Source organism: Lineus longissimus, chromosome 3, assembly GCF_910592395.1.
Source record: "Lineus longissimus chromosome 3, tnLinLong1.2, whole genome shotgun sequence".
NCBI lineage: Eukaryota > Metazoa > Nemertea > Pilidiophora > Heteronemertea > Lineidae > Lineus > Lineus longissimus.
The window spans coordinates 12,032,337-12,055,117 of NC_088310.1; the positions used below are offsets into that span (position 1 = coordinate 12,032,337).

At 40.7% G+C, this 22,781-nt stretch overlaps 2 protein-coding genes across 2 annotated transcripts in view; one reads left to right on the forward strand and one right to left on the reverse strand.

Moving 5' to 3' along the window:
* Positions 1-22,781, reverse strand: part of LOC135485722 (leucine-rich repeat-containing protein 74A-like) — a 47,559-nt gene that overhangs the window by 20,687 nt on the left and 4,091 nt on the right. Inside the window, exons 2-3 of the mRNA XM_064768116.1 lie at positions 3,812-4,277; positions 2,749-2,936 (exon numbers count right to left, since the gene is read on the reverse strand). Of these exons, the coding sequence (XP_064624186.1) occupies positions 2,749-2,936; positions 3,812-4,277 (654 nt within the window). The remainder of the gene's footprint in view (positions 1-2,748; positions 2,937-3,811; positions 4,278-22,781) is intronic.
* Positions 7,407-11,305, forward strand: LOC135485721 (uncharacterized). The gene is made up of 3 exons (XM_064768115.1): positions 7,407-7,422; positions 8,355-8,497; positions 8,622-11,305. Exons 2-3 carry the CDS (start codon positions 8,384-8,386, stop codon positions 11,094-11,096), a joined length of 2,589 nt encoding a protein of 862 aa, XP_064624185.1. The 5' UTR covers positions 7,407-7,422; positions 8,355-8,383; the 3' UTR covers positions 11,097-11,305.

Here is a 22,781-nt window from a genome sequence, read left to right on the forward strand (position 1 = left end):
GTTGGTTGCTTCCATGCAATTTGACATCTCTAACCAGGACACCACTCTATAAAAGAGCTTCCTTGCCATGCAGTCTCGAGAGTATCCTTAATAGAGAGGTTTCACTGCACATAATTAACATTATCGTCTTAACCCATTGTTTTATCGGGTGTCAAATAATATTTTATGACAAATACAAATTCAGGTCATCTTCAAGTTCGATGACGCTAAATTTTCATACCGTTTTGTTGACCATGCAATATGAATGAGTTTTTTGCGAAGATCAAATCAGAGATTTTAGTGCAATACTGCGAAAATTACACTACGGTGTGCATGCCATCCAGGTAGTGTCGAAATCGGGTTGGTTCAGTATCTGGCACTGGCAGGCTGGCACTACCACTGACATATTGTTTGCCAGAAAATCTAAATACATTTTTCTGGGATATAAATTTCTCAAAAGTAAATCTGGTGGTCAGCATTAAGTTAAATCAATTCAAAGTTGTTAACAAAAGATAGAAGCCTCACCACAGCCAGTGGGCTGCAGCCTACACCTTATGCCGGTGAGTCCTAGTCTATTATACTACCTTATATTCTATCATGTCAATTATATGCCTACGCATAGGCTATACTTAGACTCTCGGGCAGTCCATTGCGTCATCCTAAAATGGGTCTCCTCAACAATGAGGAACGAGGCCGGTCCGCTGCGTCCGGAGTGGATCTACACTATACAGTAAGTACATGGACAGGAATAGTGACTATACCGTAGAGATGATGACAGACAGCAATCTGATTTCATAATAACTTTAGTGGACTGCAGACCTTTTTGAGATGCATCCTTGGGTCAGTGCCAGTATCAGTGGCAGTGCCAGCGTGCCAGTGTCAGGTATTGAACTAAACAATCGAAATGGCTAATCAACTCGGAGAAAGCTAGGAGGTTGGTATGGGAGTTACAGGGGAGGCTGGAGGTCATAACTCTCCAATGACCATGTCATAATGACGTCATGGCATCGTCAGCTAAAAGCCATACTGCGGAGTTGGAGAATCTAGACGTTGCCGAGAATTGTCGGGCAGATGACTTCCAGACAGTACACATAGATTTTTCTCTCTCAATTCTTTGGTTGATTATTGATGAAAGATGTTTGGTACATTCGAAAATACTCCCATCAGAGAGCGCAATAGTAATACACTAGAAACAATACCCAAAATGTTTTTTTTCATCCTATGACATAAGACGAACAGTTATTTATCGATAGTTTCTTTTATCATAAGACAAAGCAGAAAGTAAGAGGGTTTTGTCTTAATTCTGAGCTCACGCATTTTACATTTTACTAATTCTAAATATTTGATGATAATCGCCGTCATCATTATAATCAAGCAGCTCCATGAAAAACAATTACTGGTGGCGGCATAAACGTGCTTTAGTAGTGCACGCGGGTGATTCGCTATTGCTTTTTAGCTCACCTCTTAGCAGAGGTGAGCTTATCCCATACCGTGGCGTCCGTCGTCCGTCGTCGTCGTCGTCGTCGTCGTCGTCGTCGTCGTCGTCGTCGTCGTCGTCGTCGTCCGTCGTCGTCCGTCGTCCGTTAGCAGGGCACGTTTCGTAACTGTTAGAGCTATTGAGTTGAAACTTGGGACACATGTACCCTTATGTAATGACACCTTGGAGACCAAGTTTCGGTCCGATTCGTTTCATGGTTTGGCCACCAGGGGGCCAAACGTTAAAAGTGAAAATATGCAATATCTCCCTTAATAGTAGTCGGGAAATTTTTTAAAAAATATGGTAGGTACTTCTAGCAAAGGTGCATCATATATCCTCCGGGTTTTTGATTTGACCTCCTTTTCAAGGTCACAGAGGTCAAATGGTGTAAATTGGCCGTTGGGATGTAACGATGGCACGTTTCTAAACTGCAATGACTATTGATACCAAATTTGGTACACATTTACCCCTTATTCAGGTGATCTCAGGGACCGAAGTTTGGTCCAATATGATTCACCACTTGACCACCAGGGGGCAAAATCCAAAAACCTTAAAAATGTGATTATTCCTTAACTTCTTGCCCGATTGCCACCAATTTGATATCATGGGTACATCTAACCACCATACAGTATATGTCACACAGGTTCTTAATTTGACCTTCTTGTCAAGGTCACAGAGGTCAAATGGCGTAAATTCGCCGTCAGGCCGTAACTATGGCACGTTTCTTAACTGCAATGACTATTGATCACAAATTAAGTACACATGTACCCCTTGGTCAGGTGATCTCAGGTACCGAAGTTTGATGCGATCTGATTTGCCGTTTGGCCTCCAGGGAGGGGGCCAAATCCTAAATTCTTCAAAATACCATTATTCCTAGTAATGACTTGCCCGATTGGCATCAATTTTATATCATAGGTACATCTAATTCTAACAACCATTCAATGTGTCACCCGGGTCTTCTTTGATTTGACCTACTTTTCAAGGTCACAGAGGTCGAATGTACTGTAAATTGGCCATTTTGGGGAAATTGTAATTGCTTGGACATACATCAAACCTAACACTACATGACACAATACCATGCTCTTTATCCATCTTTCCTCCACATGAGGTGAGCACAATGGCCCTGGCCATTTCATTTAGAAAACTTTCTTGATGATGGTCAAAAATCACTTGTTGAAATCATTATCAAAATAACTGAATTGTAACGCCACACGTGGGTCAGTTGATTTAGCTAATCGGTATCGGGGTACATGTATCCGGAACAAATTCTGTATTGTAAACACAAAACTCACTTCTAAAGCCGAGGCAAGGGCGCGAGCCCCACGAGTTCCAATCCCCCGATACCTAAGAATCAACTCTTTATTTTCAATTCCCTTGATGAATGTAGATATTGGCGTCGTTTCGTACTTAGCACACGCATCAAGATACGCTTGCTTCCCTGTCGGGTCGTAACCTGCATTTCGTATATTCCCGGCCAATTCTGCAAAAGATTAGTTAAAATCAGTCTGCGCGTACCCTTTAAGTGTTGGCAATAGGGACCACCATTTTGGCTAGAGCCTGAAATGCAAAATCGATTAGAACTCATTCAAAATGATGTGAATGCCGATTTAAAACCTGGGAGGCTGTTCTCTAGAAATAAAGAACAACTTTCCACCCTGGAATTGAGATGCACTTTGTTTTGAAAGATATTTACTTGCTTTTAGATTTCAAGTTCTAGCCAAAATGGTACGTATTGCCTATCTTTAAGAACGAGTCTCGTCTATTGTCGATAATCAACTGCTTGTTTACCCATGAAGTCTAGCTGGTTTTACTAGAAATGTTGCACCATCGGCATTGAAAATGAACATTGTGATCGAAAAAGAGTAAAACCGGTGGCATAAAGAATGATGTTTTTTTAACTACATGTAATAAGCTCTGCTGAATATATCCGCATGTGCTAAACCCTTCTTGTCTCATTATTACTATTACTATATCAAAGCTAAAAAACGGTTGAAACTGCGTTATTAAGGTGTTTTGGAAAGAATAATCAATTCTCGTTTTATCCCGGAAAAGGCATGATTCTCATCTTTCTACAGGATGTAAAATCCGGTGTTTATGTTTCTGAATTTAGAATCATAAGTCAAGTGTCTCATCGGTTCACTCCACTGGAAACCGCTCCAAATGGAACCTTGTTATCCATCCGATATAGCCTACCCCTGAAGAACATCAAGTACTCCTCTTCCAAACACCGTGATGAACATTGAATGATAATTGTCGTTTACATAGGTGCGTTATTGAAATTTATGAGCCATCTCACTTTTGAACATCGACATTGAATCGGCAGCTTCTACACCACAGAGAACTGATGGTACTTACCCAGCAGTTTCAGTTCCTCCTCCAGATCCGAATCGAGGTCACTTTCATTGGTGATGTCAGTCATTGGTGTGTCTTTCTTCTTCCGCCACGGCAGTTGACCTGGCCTGCGTGGCTTGATATCATCATTGTCAGGAAACTCGCCTTTTGCTAGCCTCCTCCTACGGATGACCTCCGCCCGCAGCTCGCGCATTTCCTTTATGCTCAAGCGTTTTTTTCCTTCGGGTGGCGTAGTCTTCGGAGACTTCATCGGTGTTACCGGTGGTGTCTCTACAGGCATGATAGGTGTGGATTCTCCCGAAACGTGTTCAAACTCTGCTTCCTCACCTTTAGTTTTAGCTTTAGTTTTTGGTGTTGGAGTTCTTCTCAGTGTAGCACTTTTCGATTGACGTGGAACAGGCGTCCTATTTCCGTTTTGGTAGGAAAGACTTGACCTAGGTTCGGATACACGAGATTCCAAGTCTTCATTCTGTAAACGGTAAACAATGCTGTTAATCCCAAATCGAGCAGAATGACAAGGTGAAGGCCAGAAATATGTTATCGCCCTGTAAAAGTGTTGCTGCATGACGGTAGTATATAAAAAACGTTGATTCAAATTCAGGTCGTTCGTCAAAAATGGTTCAGGTTGATATTAAGCACTACTTTAATACAAATGCATGGACCTTCGGCTTATCAGTTTTAATTTACAATGGGCGCGGCATCAATGAAAATGATAAAATCAATACTGCGCCCTACTAATAAATTGTTTTACGATGTCTGTTGGTCAAACGACTGCAGTTTGCATCACAGGTAGTTTCCTACATGATACTAAACTGCAACTGCAGTAGTTCCTCATTCAACATTGCAACTCTTGTCGAGGACATTACTGCAACCTATACTAATACTTTAGTAGCATTTACTATTTGGTTAGGGACAACAAAATGACATATTTCTGAGAACGGGCGCTTTAACAGGAATTGTTCTCAGCGGATCGGGACACACGACGCTCTTTACATGTATAGTAAAAGAAGCAATCAATGTGCCGCCTGAGCACGGCATCGCCACACCCTCTACCTTGCATCACATTAGGCAAATGCCCAGACTGGGCAGCTCAATTACCGTCATCCGTATAATCGTCGTCAACTACGGAGCCATTAAGTATTCAACCCCCAAATTCGGCATCTCAACACAGTATTAAATTGCAAGAAGTACATAACACAAAACAAACATTCAAAATGTCGCAAAAAACTCGCCATATCAAGCGGGGAACCGTTCAAGAACTAAATATTCATAAACAACGCCATAAGTCGGAAAGGATTATCGTAGATACGTCGATAACGTTGGGTGGCAGTGGAGAGTGCAAGAATAGAATGATGTAAGTGCAAGGTACGATTGAATTATCGTAGGTTATTCTTTGTGATCACACTTGACTAGAGCGAAAAACGGCTCCTCGCAAGCGTTCATATCTCCAACAACGAGAGTCACTTGATGACGTATTGACTTAACGACAATAGCCCGTTCTACACGAGGACAGTTGGAACCGGCTTCGAGCCAGCTCGAGGCGGGTCAGGATAATTTTTACCCTATAGAACGAAATCGGAACCTTCTCCAAGTGACCTGACCCGAGGCGCGTTAGCACTGCAGTCTCGAGTCACTTGAGGCGAGTTGGAACCACTTCAAGACGCTTAATCTCTCGTGTAGTCTGGCCTCGAGTCACTTTGCGCACGGTACTAAAATCGAGTAGCGCGGTATATCATGATATAGCAGTTCATGAAAACACGCGGCAGAATCATATATATAACAGGAGTGTCAGTGTCAGTTTATAGCTTTGTTTGATTGATCTCGATTTTGTGTCTAATACATTGATTATTTACTCGCAATGGCTACTCGTGGAGCAGAAGTTAGCCGAGTGTTGTACCAAAACGTACCAAAACGCAACTTTCAAACCTCCACCGAAAAAAGAGTCACATGCGCCACCAAGCGATGGGTGAGTGGTTTAAGTGGCCTGAACTGAACTTGAGTCGGCGACTTGATCCGTCTCCGTGTAGATAGCGCAAAGCCGGTTACCGGTGATCCGGCTTCAAGTGGCTCGAGGTGAGGAGGGCTAAAACCGTCCTCGTGTAAAAGCAACTAATAAGTCATCGACAGGGAATCCCAAAGCGCTGGCCCAGTACACTCCAAAAATTAAATAGTAAATCATTTACCATTTGAAGTTGTTAACGATACGTTTACCAATAAGTAGTTAACATAACTATTTTCATAGTTAGAGTAACTACTTGAAATCCAAACAGCATGAATACTTTTTTACCATTTCAAGTAGTAAAATCAGCCGACCAATCAGAATCACTGATTTTGTGAATTAACCACTTGAAGTAGTAAGCTTCGACCAATCAGAATGCGCCCCCAGACAGCAGACGTCCAGCGTCGATCGCCGCCATTTTTAACCCGCTTCAAAAGCCAAACTTCGTTTTCGCTGATCTTTGAAATGGACGTCGAGGAAACGTTGGCCTCATGGGGGATGGGAGAACTGGTTAAAGTGTTCAAGGGTAAGATATAGCTTTTGTAGATATTCTTTTTTTCATGTTTCCGACAGCACAAAATACATTTTTTTGGACAATTTTGTAAAGGCCTAAGGCAAAAAAGAAAACGCGCACCATTCGAAACCTAGTTCTCTTTTTTCTTCAGTTCTCACGACGCATGCACAAAACATTTTTATCACCAGTTCGATAGGCCTGTAGGCTACTCTATTAATGAAGAATGCACTAAACTGGAAAAAGAAGAAGTTTGTAGGCGATGTGATAAGTAAAAGACAACTTAAAAAGGCCCGCGAAAGTGCGCGCCCGTCAGCGCTCTTGTGATAATACGATGCGCGCCATGAAGCAAAGTGTCGCACTCTCGATTTAAGAACAGTTTCAAACAGTTTTATTCGATTTTAGTGCTAAATTTTATATGAACATTATTGAAAATTTGTTCCGAAGTATTAGTAGAGCATTCGCGCATTACATGCATTTAATGAGATACTCGTTAGTTTGAATATTCCCGCCGAAAAAGTTGACGCAAGTGTGAAGTATTTCCGAGAGGGTGCACTCGGATCGAGCTCAAAATCGATGGCGGAAGTCGCCGGGACTGTTGACGTTTTATACTGATCTAAAATGCGATCGATTTCGACCCCATTCTGCCAAATGTTCCTTTTCCAAATACTTGCGAGCAGAAATTGTTGTCTCATTATAGCAGAGTGTCAAATTCACGCATATTGCGTGAAATGTCTTGCTGAAAAATGCTTCGGACACAGACGCTTCATTCAGAACAGATGATGATTCATTCATTCATGATTTGCATGCACTGACCCACCACCTACAGTGTATAGGCTACATGTACATATGTATGTAGGGCCTAGCATGCTAGGCCCTACATGCAATGTACATTATAGCCCTGTTAGTGGTGAAGCCTGGCCACCATAGGCCTAAAGGCTTTGAAATGTCCACACTGAATTCAGTCGAAATCCACTGCCGAGACCAGAAGGCCTACTGGTCTGACTGGTCACTCGTCGTGAGACTGTTCATTCAATCTGGACGTTTTGATCTGGCATTCTGGATGGGTCAGTGTCTGAATTGTCTGCAGTCTTATTGATAGTTGTAAGTTTTGCAGTGCAGTTTGCCTGAGACATATGATCATCCAGGACCACCAGGTCCAGTCAGTGTTCAGTAGTGTAGCTTATTTAATTTTATGTATTTGGAAAGAGAAGTTCGTTCTGTGGATGCTTTCTTGGATCCTTCCTGTCCTCTACTAAATGTCTTTATGATTATCTACCAACTCTGTATTTTTAACTGGCATGAAATGGCCGGGTCGAAATTGAGTACTCTTGTAGATTACAGTGAATAACAACAGTACCTGGTACATTATCGAATTGATATATCGGATCTCAGTAGGGTCTCCCCATGATCCTTTCCTTTTGCAACACAATGCTTGCCTGCATTAACAAGAGTGGTAGGCCTAGATAGATGGAAATTCTATAATGCTTAGGGTTAGGGTTAATTCTATAATTTTGACGAAAGTAGGGAGGGGTCATAATTGGTAGTATTGATAGTATTGAAAAGTCTCACAACAGGATGTACCAAGATTAATGGCTAGCGATAGTGCGCAGCAGTGGTTGTTGAATGATTGTGGTTGATAAATCTTTTTGTTCCAAAATTTGTTTTATTGATTCTAAATTGGCTGCTAGTGCTACAATAAAATTTGCACAGGATGTTGAAAATACTCCAAAAACTGCAAACCATTCCATTACATGTAGGCCGCTGAGAAGGGGTGGTGCTTTTGGACTACAACGTTTTTTGTGTCCATTTTGTGGGAGGTGATGGTGACCTAGGTTTTTATTCTTTTTTTTGTAGAATTGAATCCTGATCAAACCAAGAATTACTCTATGGAAGCATGTCAGTATTGACTGGCTGGCCTGTTGTCATTAATTACTAGTACTTAGTATACGTAATACCACCAGATTATGCTTAAAGTATAGCAACCTTCATTTTTGCATGATTTTCATTTCATTTAGGACTACATCTATTTTCAGATGAAGGCATTGATGAGGAGGCATTTTGTATGTTGGACGATGAAATAATAAAGGAGCTGATTCCAAAAATTGGTACCAGAATGAAGTTTGCAAGGAAGTACCGCAATCTACTACTATGTAATAGTCATGATAGTAGTCTTGGGGTAAGGATCTGATTTGATTATAGAAAATCATACTCGGAAAGTGTGGAATTGCTTTGAAAAGTGATTCTTTGTGTTGTAATCGTCAAGTATGGACCTACCTTTAACTTGTTTCGTTTGTTCACAGAATGTGACAGGAGGATTAAAAACATTATTTATCCACCTGCGGATGTCGCATGCACTAACCTATGCTGGTAAGTATTTTTTGTGTGCGCAAAATGGATGCCAGAGAACATTTAGTGGTGTTTGGCCATATAAAAGACATATTGCGACGCACATTGTGAATGAGGACAGAGGTAATGGATCCCAAGATGACTGCACTGGTAATGCAAATGTTGAAGCACGTGATGACATGGTCATGGATGATGTCATGGACGTAGATGATGAAGTGGGGACACATGAAACAGTTCCAAATGCAAATGAAACCATTCTAGAGCAACTTGACCTGTTTGCCATATCATCAAAATTTATAAGTAGACTGAGAGCAAAGCCTAATGTTCCCGCTGCAGCTCTCCAAACTGTTCTTGAGTGCACAACAGAGATGTTCTCTGAAATTCTTGAGTCACTGCTGGAACGTACCAAGAAACTTATCCATGATCTCGGTGGTGATGAAAATAAGAATGAGGAAGTGGCGGACCTCTGCCGGGATTTTACCGACTGCTTTCATCCATTTGCTGGATTGGAAACCAACTGGCTGCAGGTCAAGTATTTTTTAAATGCAGGCACATACATACCTCCAGTAAGCATTCCGCTAGGTACATCTTTTGACCCACAACCTCATAAAAAGACTGGCATTGTGCATCAGAAGCAGAAATTGGACACATTCGAGTATGTCCCCATCGCTGATACCTTGAAAGAAGTTCTGAAAGATGACATGCTCGAAGACATTCGTGCGTACCGAACTAGGGAGCACGACGATGGTGTTATGGAGGACTTCCAAGATGGGGAGTTCTACAAGACGCATCCAGTTCTGAAGGATCCAGACTCTATAAACATTTTGCTGTATTTCGATGAAGTGGAAACAACAAACCCGCTGTCCCCCAAGGCTGGCACGCATAAACTTGGGATGTTCTACTATTCCCTGAAGGATTTACATCCAGTACTTCAGTCTTGCTTAGGAAGTAAGTTCCTTTTGGCCACTGTACTTTCAAGGCACATTAAGCATTATGGAATGGACGCAATTCTATCGCCCATTGTGCACGACCTCAAACTACTTGAGTCGGAGGGAATTTCTATCGCTACCAGTGAAGGTGAGGCCAGAATACGTGTGATACTTGGCCAGACAACTGGCGATAACCTTGGTTTGCATAGTTTGCTTGGCTTTGTAGAGAGTTTTTCTGCAAACCATCCCTGCAGAACATGTTCCATCGCAAGGGAAGATGCCCAGTCTGCTACAACAGAAGATGTATCCCTGCTCAGGACTAAAGAAACGTATGAAGAGGACTTGCAAGTTGATGATGTTTCCTTGACTGGTGTGAAGAGGGATTCCATTCTGAATCGGCTCAAGTCGTTCCACGTAATCGACAACTATGCATTTGATATAATGCATGACCTGTTGGAGGGTGTGTGCCTCATAGAAGTAAAATTGACTCTGCAAGCGTTGATCAACCAGGAACTGATCACACTCGATGAGTTTAACATTCGCCTTACCAGCTTCGACTACGGCCACACAGAGTTCACGAATAAACCGTGTATTGTGACAGAGGCATCTCTTAACAGACCTCTTTCTGCAACAGGCCAGAAAGCCATTCAGTCATATTTCCTGGTGAGATACTTCCCTATCCTCGTTGGCGACCGGGTCCCTGCAGACAACGAGAACTTACTACTGATCAAGATGCTGCTAGCCTGTATGGATGTAATTTTTGCACCAAGTGTCAGCTTGGATGAAACCGACTTCCTTGCCCGATTGATAGATGAACATCATCAGCAATTTCTTGCACTGTTCCCGGAACGACATCTTCTTCCAAAACACCACCACATGGTCCATTATCCATCAGCAATGAGAGCACTTGGCCCCCTTATCAACTTTTCTAGCATAAGGTTTGAGGGAAAACATGGATTTTTCAAACAAATTGCTCAGATCACGCGTAACTTCAAGAACATTCCAAAGACAATGGCCCGTCGACATCAGATGACACTGTCTGACCTGTTGCTAAACAACCAACTGCTGAAACTGAAACCAGTTGAATGTGGGAAAGGCTCGCTGGCACCATTGGCTGACTTCGCTCACTACCAACAGGTAATAGTTGAGGAAATCGGAGTTCCTCTGCAGGCTGATGTATTCTCTGCATCATTTGCAACTTCATACGGTGTGAAATATCGACCAGGGATGATGGTAGCCTTAGAGATAGATCAAGACGGAAATGTACAGTATGGAAAGATAGACTATGTTGTTGTCAGTGATGAATTGGTCTATGTCTGTGTCCAATGTTGGCAAACCTTGTGGTTCGATGACCATTTTCACGCATATGCAATTGAATGTTCAGACCCTTCACATGTCGAATGCCTATCAGTTCGAAATCTCCTCGATTACCATCCCTTCCATGCTATCAAATCTTATGTCGATGACAACTACCATTATATCATTCCTAGACACCGCTAAAACTGGTATGTATACAATTTTAATATGTGAAGCAGATGAGAAAGAAGTATTTTGAAAAGCACATTTCATTCTATTTTGTAAGTACATGTTCTACACAATGCATCAACATGTACACCAGGATTAGTATTAAAGTTTTGACTACACTAGGTTTATATCTACTCACTATTAAGTATGCAGTGAAGGAACACCTGGCTTCGCAAATAATAATAAAAATCTTCTTTTTATTTTCAGAATTTAGACGTTATTAATAGCAGCAGTTCATCGGCCATTGATAACAATGAGATTGAGATGACAGTTGGTGATGTTCTTCCTGTGTGGGATACCAGTATGATTACATGTATCAAAAACACGTCACCACCAACTGGATCACTATCACTTTTAGATGCCCAGCCCTCTTCCTCCAAACAACGTGAGCAGGTCCCAGTACAATCAAGCAAGGTAAGTTTGAAATGTGACAAACACTTTCTATTTAGGTAAAAAGTCTACTGGTGGAATTGCATGATAATTTAGCAGGCGAAGGAGGTGCCGTGGATTGGACATGCCTCCATTAATTTTGAAAGTTCTTGGATAATGACTGTGGTATCTTCAAAGTAAGTTACATCACACATTAAATACCACACTGCCAAAATTTTATTTTAGTACTGGACCACTTGCTTTTTTAGCTCATAATGCACTACATGTATTTGATGTTCCTGTGATCGCTGGATTGTAGCCGATCCTTGATTTTTGCAGAAAGGTTTCTGGTTTAGGCTTGGTAATACATGTAATATGTGAAGCGCTTTAAGACTGTAATATGCAGTGTAAAGTGCTAAGAACTCACCATTATTCATGTTATTATCATTATCATATCACTTCTTTTCTTCCAGTTCTCTGCTGGTTTAAAGACCTATTTCCTTCAATCCTATGAGAGTAAGAAGGTGTATGAGGAGATCACTACACTAGGCTTTGCTCCAAAAAAACTGCGGACCAAATTGGTGCAATACTCAGTTGAGTTCCTTTTCAAAAAGTCTGGAACCAAATAGTGAGTATGATTCTAAATCACAATATGATTGCTTCAACAATTCCAGGTCTATGTGTATTTCAATTTAAAAATAATTTTACAATCCCTTTAATTTCAGTGTTGATACTCAAGACAAAGTTGAGATTGCCAAGGCAATTGTAGGGATGTGTCCATGCCTCAAAGATCCGAGAGGCACTGGTTATGTAAGTTCGTTCCATGCTTTTTCTCTTTGATCTACATGTTGTTGCCCCTCAAGTCACTTTCTTCATGTTTATTAAATTTCACCAAAATTCTGAGCTGCACGGTGGACAACAAGAGTGGCAATTTTGGTTTCCCAGACCGTTTTTGAGTCATTGTCATTGAGCAACCCTGCGAGAAGTTCGAGTGACTTCTGACTTGACTGTTCTGTGTCACAATATTAGAACATAGAACAAAGAAAAACAGGTCCTCCAATACAAAATTATTTGGAATATTTGTCATTTGAATATTCTCTGTGAGTTTTCATACCCTTTGCAAATCTTTTTCCTGGTCATTACATAACAAAATATACAGAATTAAATTTATCATTATTGAAAACGTATATATGTTCTTGACATAGAATATCCTGCTAACTGCATTATTGTGTGGCAATTCATTCAAGAGCTTGTGTTCGATGTAAGATCCAAGAAGGGACATGTATCGCTGAGTAAGAATGTGACCAGTTTGAGGAGCTTTTTCCTTGCCTAAGCACCCGTGGTGTCACACTAGCTGAGTAAGTTTTCTGTGGATGTTGGAAGGTAGGTGATTGGTGGATATTAGTCCAAATTTATAGACCCAGGTTTTCACGTATGAGTGAGCTGGGGCAAACTGTGCAATCCAAGATAAATGTGGAAGTATAAGTGGGCTTAAAATCGACTCAAAGGTCATTGGATGTGACAAAGGGCATCCATCTTGTTTTCCACAAAACTGCCAGGTTACAGCATTAACTCTTTAGCACCATGTCAATTCCAATCCTTAACCCATGACAACAGTTCCTTCCTTTCAAAGTTAATTCAGCCAAAGTGTTAATGATGATTTAACCACGTTATTTTGTGGAAAACAAGATGGTTGCTCACTGTCCTTTCCCATGACCTTCAATTCGATTTTAATTCCAGCTGCTACTTTGCGCAAACCAGTTTTATCTTGAATTTTGCAACTTTCCCGAGCTCACTCATGCCTGAAAATCTGGGTCTACAAATTTGAAAAATACCCACCAGTCCCCTCCTAGTAATCAATATCCATTGGAAATTTATTCATATTTCCTCCTGGTTTTTGATTTGACCTACTTTTCAAGGTCACAGAGGTAACACAGATCAAAATTCAATAAACACTGATAGGTGGCACGTTTCATTTCTATTTGAGCTAGAAGTTGCTAAACTGCTGAAAGCCATTGAGGCCTGTTTTAGGCTTTGTATATTCTTGACATAGAATACCCTACTGACTGCGTTATTGTGTGACAATTCATTGAGGACATTGGCATTCTCATGATTGTAACTGTGCAACCTTAATGTTGGCTCTTGGTGAAAGAACCTTTCCAACTCAGGCATTTCTTATCATTGAGGTGAACACTTTAGAATATCCGACACTGCTGAAAGCCATTGAGGCCTGTTTTAGGCTTTGTATGTTCTTGACATAGAATATCCTACTGACTGTGTGACATTCTCATGAGTGTAACTGTGCAACCTTAATGTTGGCTTTTGGTGATAGAACCTCTCCAACTCAGGCATTTCTTATCATTGAGGTGAACGCTTTAGAATATCTGACACTGCTGATGGCCATTGAGGCCTGTTTTAGGCTTTGTATGTTCTTGACATAGAATATCCTACTGACTGCCTTATTGTGTGACATTCTCATGAGTGTAACTGTGCAGCCTTAATGTTGGCTTTTGGTGACAGAACCTCTCCAACTCAGGCATTTCTTATCATTGAGGTGAACGCTTTAGAATATCCGACACTGCTGAAGGCCATTGAGGCCTGTTTTAGGCTTTGTATGTTCTTGACATAGAATATCCTACTGACTGCCTTATTGTGTGACATTCTCATGAGTGTAACTGTGCAGCCTTAATGTTGGCTCTTGGTGACAGAACCTTTCCAACTCAGGCATTTCTTATCATTGAGGTGAACGCTTTAGACTATCTGAATTTCTGTTGTAAATACATGTAGATGTTAATCAGACTAAATCTGCTAGAGTATAAAGAGGAAGATCCTTTGATATTTGCAAAGGTCTGGGCATTTATAGTGTGAGGATACATGTATCTTGGGATTACTGTATAGGGGCAATGTATCAAGGGGTTATTCTCCTGAAACAGTTTTACTGTTTTCAAATTGAATGAATGTGAGTAATGAATTGTTAACTTAATTGATAGATTTCTGCTTAGATGCAATTTGAATGTCATGAATTGAAAACTATAGTTAATGATAAATTTATGTTGCAAATACATGTAGATGTAATCAGACTAAATCTGCTGATTTCTACTTTAGATTCAATTTGAATGTATGAATTGAAAACTATAGTTAGTGATAAATTTCTGTTGTAAATACATGTAGATGTAATCAGACTAAATCTGCTAGAGTATAAAGAGGAAGATCCTATGATATTTGCAAAGGTCTGGCCATTTATAGTGTGAGGATATCTTGGGATTACTGTATAGGGGGCAATGTATCAAGGGGTTATTGTCCTGAAAACGTTTTACTGCTTTCAAATTGAATGAATGTGAAATGAATTGTTAACTTAATTGTCATTGATAGATTTCTACTTTAAATGCCAGTGACAAATTTGAATGTAATGAGTTGAAAACTATAGTTAATGATAAATTTCTGTTGTAAATACATGTAGATGTAATCAGACTAAATGCGTTTAGTGTTTGTTTTTCATTAAAAGGTAATTCTTTTAGTGACAACATGGTTGTGTACCCTAGCTTAAAGAGGATAACGCCGTACAATAAGTCTTGATCTCTTTGAGAATTAGTTGTAGGACGCTATCTCCTGTAAGAACTACAACCCAATGATGGGATCTGTGACCCTGGCAATATGTAGCAAATGCACTTTCAAAAGGCTCTTTGGACATTAGTTCTATCACTTATTGTTCTCACACTGTCCAAAATACTGGTTATTTTGGACCCCTCATAATGAGGAAATCCGGGCCTCCTTGCTGCCGATCTCAAGTAGACGAACAGGTGTCGGCTTGAGAGAAACAGTAGCAGTTACAGCCCGGATTTCCTCATTATGACCCTAACTAGCCCATCCGCCAAAAAGGGAGCCACAAGTACATAATAGTTAATGTGGATGGATAAAGTAGTAAGGATCACTATCAAAATGGTTAAAATTGAAACTATAAAATGGTTAAAAATCAACTACTTATGGTAGTTATTTTATTAACTATTTTGAAATAGTTAAACTAACCACTTATCAGTCGGTGCAATACTAAGCCCCAAAGTAGTTACCATTTAACTATTAATAGTTAGTTTTCACCATTTAATTTTTGGAGTGTAGCGTCACGCAAGAATGGACTTAGAGGTCTCGTTATGGAGTTTTTCCCGAATGTTCGCGATGATGAAGTGCCCGTAATAACAGGACGTGACATCTATTTTAAAGTGCGTTTTAAATGTGATTGCATGAGGACAACTCATTTGTGTCGTATATCACCGGAAACGCCTGATTCTCCTCTTTCTGCAGGATGTTGAATCCGGCGTTTTATTTCTTTAAATAACACATAAGCGTCGCATTGGCTCTAGCTCTGTTCACTATCCCAAATGGCAATATTGCCAATTGGGCCGGACAATCACCGAAAAGCGCAACAATTATACATTTCTTCCTGGATAATTCTTACAGTGACCATTCTCCCGTGAAAGTAAGATGCTTATGCTACACAAAAATTAAAAAAAATCGAGGGTCAACCATTGAGCTTTTGAGATATATTGAATTTTGCACAAATCAGCGAAAAACGCACCAACTGGCACTGGACGGCATTTAAAGACAGGCCTGACGCACATCCCATGTTCAATGTACACATACGACGGCAACAGCATTAAAATGCGTAGTTTTTTGTTATCAGCATATTGAGCGGCGCTTGAGGTTTCGGAAACTCCCAATAACATGCATTTGCCAAAACAATTGCTAAATCAACACTGGTATACACCAGAGTCTTTCAAATATTTGAAAGACTCTGCATACACTGAGGACCAAAATAACCATTTTTTATGAATACATTGAAACTCCCTTATGAGACCTGATCGTCAATGCTGGCATCGTCCTGGCAAAACAAATGTCTCACAATGCGAGGCATGTTCTGGAACCCTTCTGAGGTCAATCCTTTTGTCCATAGCCACTACGACCTATACATTTTTAGATTTGTAGAGACCCAGTGGAGACGTTTAGAGCACATTCGATGGATTTTATTTGATAGTAGCCACTATATAGATTCATGCACTTGATTGGGAACAGCGTTTACATATGGTGCGTTCACACAAGGGTTTTATTCCGAATTCAATTCGCAACAAAGCCTTATTCCGCATCAAGGCGTCACACTCAATTCGCTTCAAACCGAAGTGAATCTGAAATAACGAATCCGCTTGTTTGTTGCGAATTCAATCCGAAACAACCGTTCCGCATTGGCTGATTCGCATCAAGATTGCCGTGTGGCGCGCTTGTTCCGAATCAACGAGCATCTCCGGAATGATTACCTGTGCGCGCATGTGCAGTTGACTACTTCAGGTATAACTTAGGTCTCATTAGGGAGGTTTTTTATGTATTCATGCGCAGCCAATCTGTAACCGTAGTTCCTAAAAAATCATTGATTTCTTGGTCCTCACAGTATGCCAGTGTTGATTTAGCAGATTTAGCAAATTCAACATCTCAAAAGTTCAATGATTGACCCTCGATTTTTTTAAATATTTGTGTAGCATAAGCAACTGTCTTTCACGAGAGAATGGTCACTGTAAGAATTATTCAGGAAGAAATGTATAATATTTGGGGTTTTCCGTGATTGTCCGGCCCAATTGGCAATATTGCCATTTGGGATGGTGAACAGAGCTACGAGCAAATGCGACGCTTATGCGTTATCTAAAGAAATAAAATGCCCGATTTAACATCCTGCAGAATCAGGGGAATCGCGCGTTTCCAGTGATATACGACACAAATGGGTTGGCCTCATGCAATTACTTTGGAAACGCATTTTAAAATAGATGTTACGTTCTGTTAATTGGGCACGTCATCATCGCGTACATTCGGGAAAAACTCCCTAACGAGACCATTGTGGAGGGAAAACTGTCATTTCATGCATTTCAATCGATATTTCGGCCTATTTTACCACTGAATGACCTTCACCTCTGTGAGTAGTTTATTGAAGGGTTCATATGGCGCCAGTGGTGGCGAATATGATATTCCGCCTTCTGTATGACGGCGTTTGATCCGAATTCAATGCGAATTATACGAAAACCCAGATGGCTCATTCCAAATTCCAAATTCCAAATGCGAAATTCCAAATTCCAAATTCCAAATTCGACATAACCACGTGACATTAACCTGGTACCGCCGGCCACCGTCTGAGGCGGTGTGGTATGAACGGACGGAGGCGCGGTTACACCGACCGTCTATAAATAGATAATGACGTCACACCACTTGGAAGACTGATAATACATGCTTTTTTCGCTTTTATAACGCAGTTCTTCATGAATGATTTAATGATTGTTTTTCACAAAGACCAATCAAAATGAACTGATAACAAAATGGATGAACAGCTGACGTTTGTTTAGCGCCGTCCTTTGATAATGGAGAGTTGGTCATAATGATACATAAAAAACATTATCTCTAAAATTATTCTATGAAAAATACTTTGGTAAATATAAGTACACTTAAATAAGAAAATTATTAACAAGCAATTTGCACTCATCTCCATATAATACGATTTTGATATAAGCTATAAGAACGGTTAGAAATTAACGGATTTTAGGGGGGCAGAGACACGCTAGATTGGGTGTAACCTGGCCTCCGTCCGTCCATACCACAGCGCCTCAGTCGGTAACCAGCGGTACCAGGCTGAGGTCACATGATTATGTCGAATTTGGAATTCGGAATTTCGCATTTGGAATTTGGAATTTGGAATTTCGCATTTCGAATTTGGAATGAGTGTTTATCCAGCCCAGGCATCAGATAGATAGGTAATTAGCACTGATAAGATGTGTAAAATTACATTTCATCTAAATTAAGATTTGTTTTTTACATTGAGGGGATGCACATTGGCTATCTGATGAGAGTAAGACTGAATTTGAAATTTAGAATTTGGAATTTCGCATTTTGAATTTGGAATTTCGCATTTGGAATTTGGAATTTGGAATGAGCCTTCTGTGCTTTCGTAGAATTACCTGTAGTGTGAGCCCACCGCTTTTGATCCTGAATAACCCGATCCGAATACTTGACTTGCCAAACTCAGAAATGCAGCGCCACTCGCGGACAAAGACAGAACAACTCGACATTTTTTTCACCGGTTTTCGCTGCGCATGCGTACCAGCCATCCGGAAACTAATAATGGCGGCAATCTGAACTTGTTTTGTGTAAGTTTTTGAGAGTTCAAAAAGTTCTTTAAGGCTCATGATTTAAGATAATTAAGCAATCTGATAACTATTACGTGTTAAGAAACAGACGTACCACAGTTATAACCAGTTTACCTGTGTGAATTTGCTTTCACTGCGTGAAGAACAGTTGTTTTTCTCGTCCGTCGCCGCGAAAGATGACGGCTGGTACGCATGCGCAGCGAAAACCGGTGGAAAAAATGTCGAGTTGTTCTATCTTTGTCCGCGAGTGGCGCTGCATTTCTGAGTTTGGCAAGTCAAGTATTCCGGGGAACGGTCTCCTGAATTCGCATTGAATTCGCATTCAGTGTGAACGCACATTTAGTGTTGGCCGTCGTCACGTCGCGATGCATTGCAGCTCTGACGGTTTTACATTACTCTAACGTGACGTGACGCAACGTCTTCGTAAACGTTATCCCGAATGAAGTGCAACGATCTATAGGTGTCGCCACCTCATGTACCACACGGGTCCTAGAAATGGTGTTAAATTGGTCCTAAATAGGCCTGATGTGTGTCAAGTCGGCTTCGCCTTGTCGAAAAATCCCAAAAGCATCTTCTGTGTAGGTCTCATCAGCAAGTGGGTACTATATATATATATAGGTCCGATTTGTCCTCCAAAAAAATAGTTGATCAGACGCATGCTGTTTTCATGGAAATGAATCGGCCAGTCCTATTCCAAATACTATTTACGTTAACGTCATGATCTTAGTTTCCATGTACAGGTGATGCTTTGGTGATTTTTTGAGGCCATCTTCTGTGAGTTTGGGACCAAGTCACCACCCTCTGTTGGGCATCATACGCGATGATGTATACGTCCAAGCCGCGTTTGTTGGATCTAGGTGGTGTCAAAGGTGGCTTCCTTGTTGGTAGAAAAACCAATAAGTTGCCTCGAATGTGCCATAGAATGTGTAGGCTATTGTATGTAATGCCAACAATTTGGTCTCGGGGTCAATCCAGGACATGCCATGCGTCCTGTTGCAGGGGCACGTCTGACGTCACGCCCGGAGGGGTCCACCGCACTGGCTGGTGAGACTTAAGCCTTTGTTCACCACCAATGGAGCTGTCAAAATAAAGGCTAAGTCGATACCTAACCTCTATTTTTATGATTATGAATACTTTACTATTGCATTTGCTTGGACAAACCGTATTCTGTACTGTGAAGGAATGTCTGCAGAAATCGTTCATCAGAAAACAACAGCATGCAGGCCGCATTTCTTGCGCAAAAATACCTTGCCCGCACTCACAACTCCAGTCTGTGCATTATCTTGATTACTTTGTTGGACCGTAGCAAATGCATATTGCTTGAAATGACTAGTATATAGGCTAGTATGCCATCATGAAAGTTCATATAGTGCTTTATATTCAACAAGTACTGTTTCAAATAGCTTTACATTAATTCGCCAGCCTAATCCAGATATCTGTTGCAGGAGCGCACTTACAATAGCTGCAGGCTGCAATCTGAATCGGTCGTCGATTTTTATAGAAATAGGCTAGATAGAAATGACTAGGTGTGATAACTGTCTGTGTTACTGTTTCTATGTGACAGTGTTTGCTGCCTACAATAGGTCACGCCTTGAATAGCTGTTTGGCTAGTTGTCGCCTACTGTAAATAGGGGAACACTAAGGGCATCACTCGTCGAGACCACGAACCGCAAACTGAATTGCTTGCGATTCAGTGTTTTCTGTCGTTGATGTGACGGCCGGGGTGTAACTGGCACCGTTATAAAGAATAGTTCCGTAGCTTACCCGCTGTGAAATAAGGGAAAAAGGTTTGAAAACATGCGGTTACTTACGAAAACCAAGAAGTTCGCATAATCCGGGCGAAACAACGTTCCCATTACGGATAATAACGCCAGTAAATCATTGAATGGCAGCCATAACACATAGCACATTTTGTTTCGACTCCTCATCAAGGCATGTCAGGTGCGATAGAACATGGTAGCAAACATGCACAAACTAAATCGAGTTCCCTAGGTTACAGATCGGACGAAATAAAGTACGAACAGCAATCCAATCATAAACTAGAGCCTATTTACCTCGTGTTATTTCCTATGATTAGGTGGCTCTATTTCTAACAGCTGTCTCCAGTGTTTGTATTTGTAGTTTTATTGGTTTTTAATTTGTTTTGATGGGATGGTCTGTTGACAAGATGACAAGTAATAGGTGTTGGATGTTATTTATCGGGTTATAGCGTGATATTTGACATGAATCGCGTGGCTAACAAATGATGGTCATGCAGACTGCCGGATTTTAAACCTCACAATTAACTCTGGAAAATCACCTGGGCTGAGTTGTTGAATGCAGCAATCATTATCATGATAACAGTACATGAAGGTCTTTAAAATAAACCGTCTTGTTTTTCTTGCATTATCTTTGCCCTTCACTGAAATACATAAGTTGGTCCGATATTTTTTATTGTAACTGCTGTATGTTACTGTCATACATATCTAAGGCAGATATTTGAGGGAGGAGCATTTGGCAGCAATCACACTTTTATATAGAAGCTTTAAAGGTTTTCGGCGAACACAAATATGCGACTGAGATTCTGAAAAAAAATCTCATTTAATGATTTTGGTCAGTTCACTGAAAAAACCCCTGCGGTACATTTTTGTGTTGGCCGAAAAACCTTCAATGTTCTTTAAAAGCTCAAAGTCGTTTTATTTCCAAGAGTGCAAGGTCGCTGCTCCCCCTCTCCTTTGCGACGGATTGCGAATGTGGATGTGATTTGGGCAATTACATGCAACTTTGCAGGGTGACGACATGGATAATTTGATAAAACAAGTTACAGCGTTTGATTTATAGTTTGCGGGTAAACTCTACTTACCATCCATCTGCGCTGTGCTATGGATATCGCTCTTCTATCACAAAGTAGACCTACATGTAAGTTAGACAAAAAGTCTAAACACCGGCTTATAGCCAAATCTACCTTACATTCAGTGTATTAATCCAAAATATGAAATAATCTTAAACCTGAGTGAGACGAAGTCAACCAGATCAAATGTAATTACTGAGTTCACATGCAAAGACCTTCCACCCAAGTTCTCACCTAATATACGTACGATCACACTCCGCGGCTTCTCATAAAGAAGGTAAGAGGCAGAGTGGATAACACTACTACCGATGTAGCATATCAAAGCGGAAAACATAGATCTAAGGGTAATCCTCAACAACAAACTCGAACCAAAACTGAGAAAGAAACAACAATCTCACGACAGAAAATGCACTCAAAACTAAAACTAGAGGCTTCCGGAGTTCGCGATGTAAATTCGAAGGCTTCCCCGCATTGATTTATCATGTTAACTAGAAACGTAACTAAAAAAAACCCCACATGCACAACCATCCCTGAAAGTAGTAGTGCATGCCCTCCACCTAGCGGTTATTGAACAGTTGCCGGGAAACGATATTTGGTTACCTAAAACAATACAGCTCAGTATCTCCTGAACGGAGGAAAATATCAATGCATTAGTGTACATTGACGTAGTGCATTGAATTCGGACATTTTCTGCTCTGTACGGTTTATTTCTCGACCAATCTGTATGAAATGTTCAAGTTATTTTTTGTGTCAGTCTACTCATTTGCCAAGAATGAATGAGAAATGTCCTGAAATAAAATAATGGCCTATCCAGGGCACCCTCAAAACGACCATTGGACTTCAACTGAAGAAATGTTTTTATTTCTGCATTCAAAATGCTGAACCCCTAAAATCCTGTTTGCTTTTGAGGCAAAAACCATTAAAAACCGAACTTCAAAGAAATCCGACCTGTGGTTCGCCCTTCAGAGTCCCAAACGATGCGGACATAACTTTTACGAACGGACTATAATCATCTTTCCTGTAAATGGCATGACGATAGCATTGATAATAAATGAGCGACGAGCTAACGAGGTAAAAATTTGAGCTTATTAGTATGAAATTAGTTCATTCCTGACAGTTGCAGTGCTCGCTGCCAAGTGGTTACGTACGATATAATATACATAAATAATGAACTAAAAGTACACAAACGAGCTCATTATCTAATGAACGAAGCAAAATATTAAAAGATTGCCTGGTATGAAAGTTGTAGCAAAACATCCGATCCACCTTCCCTTAAAATGAATGACG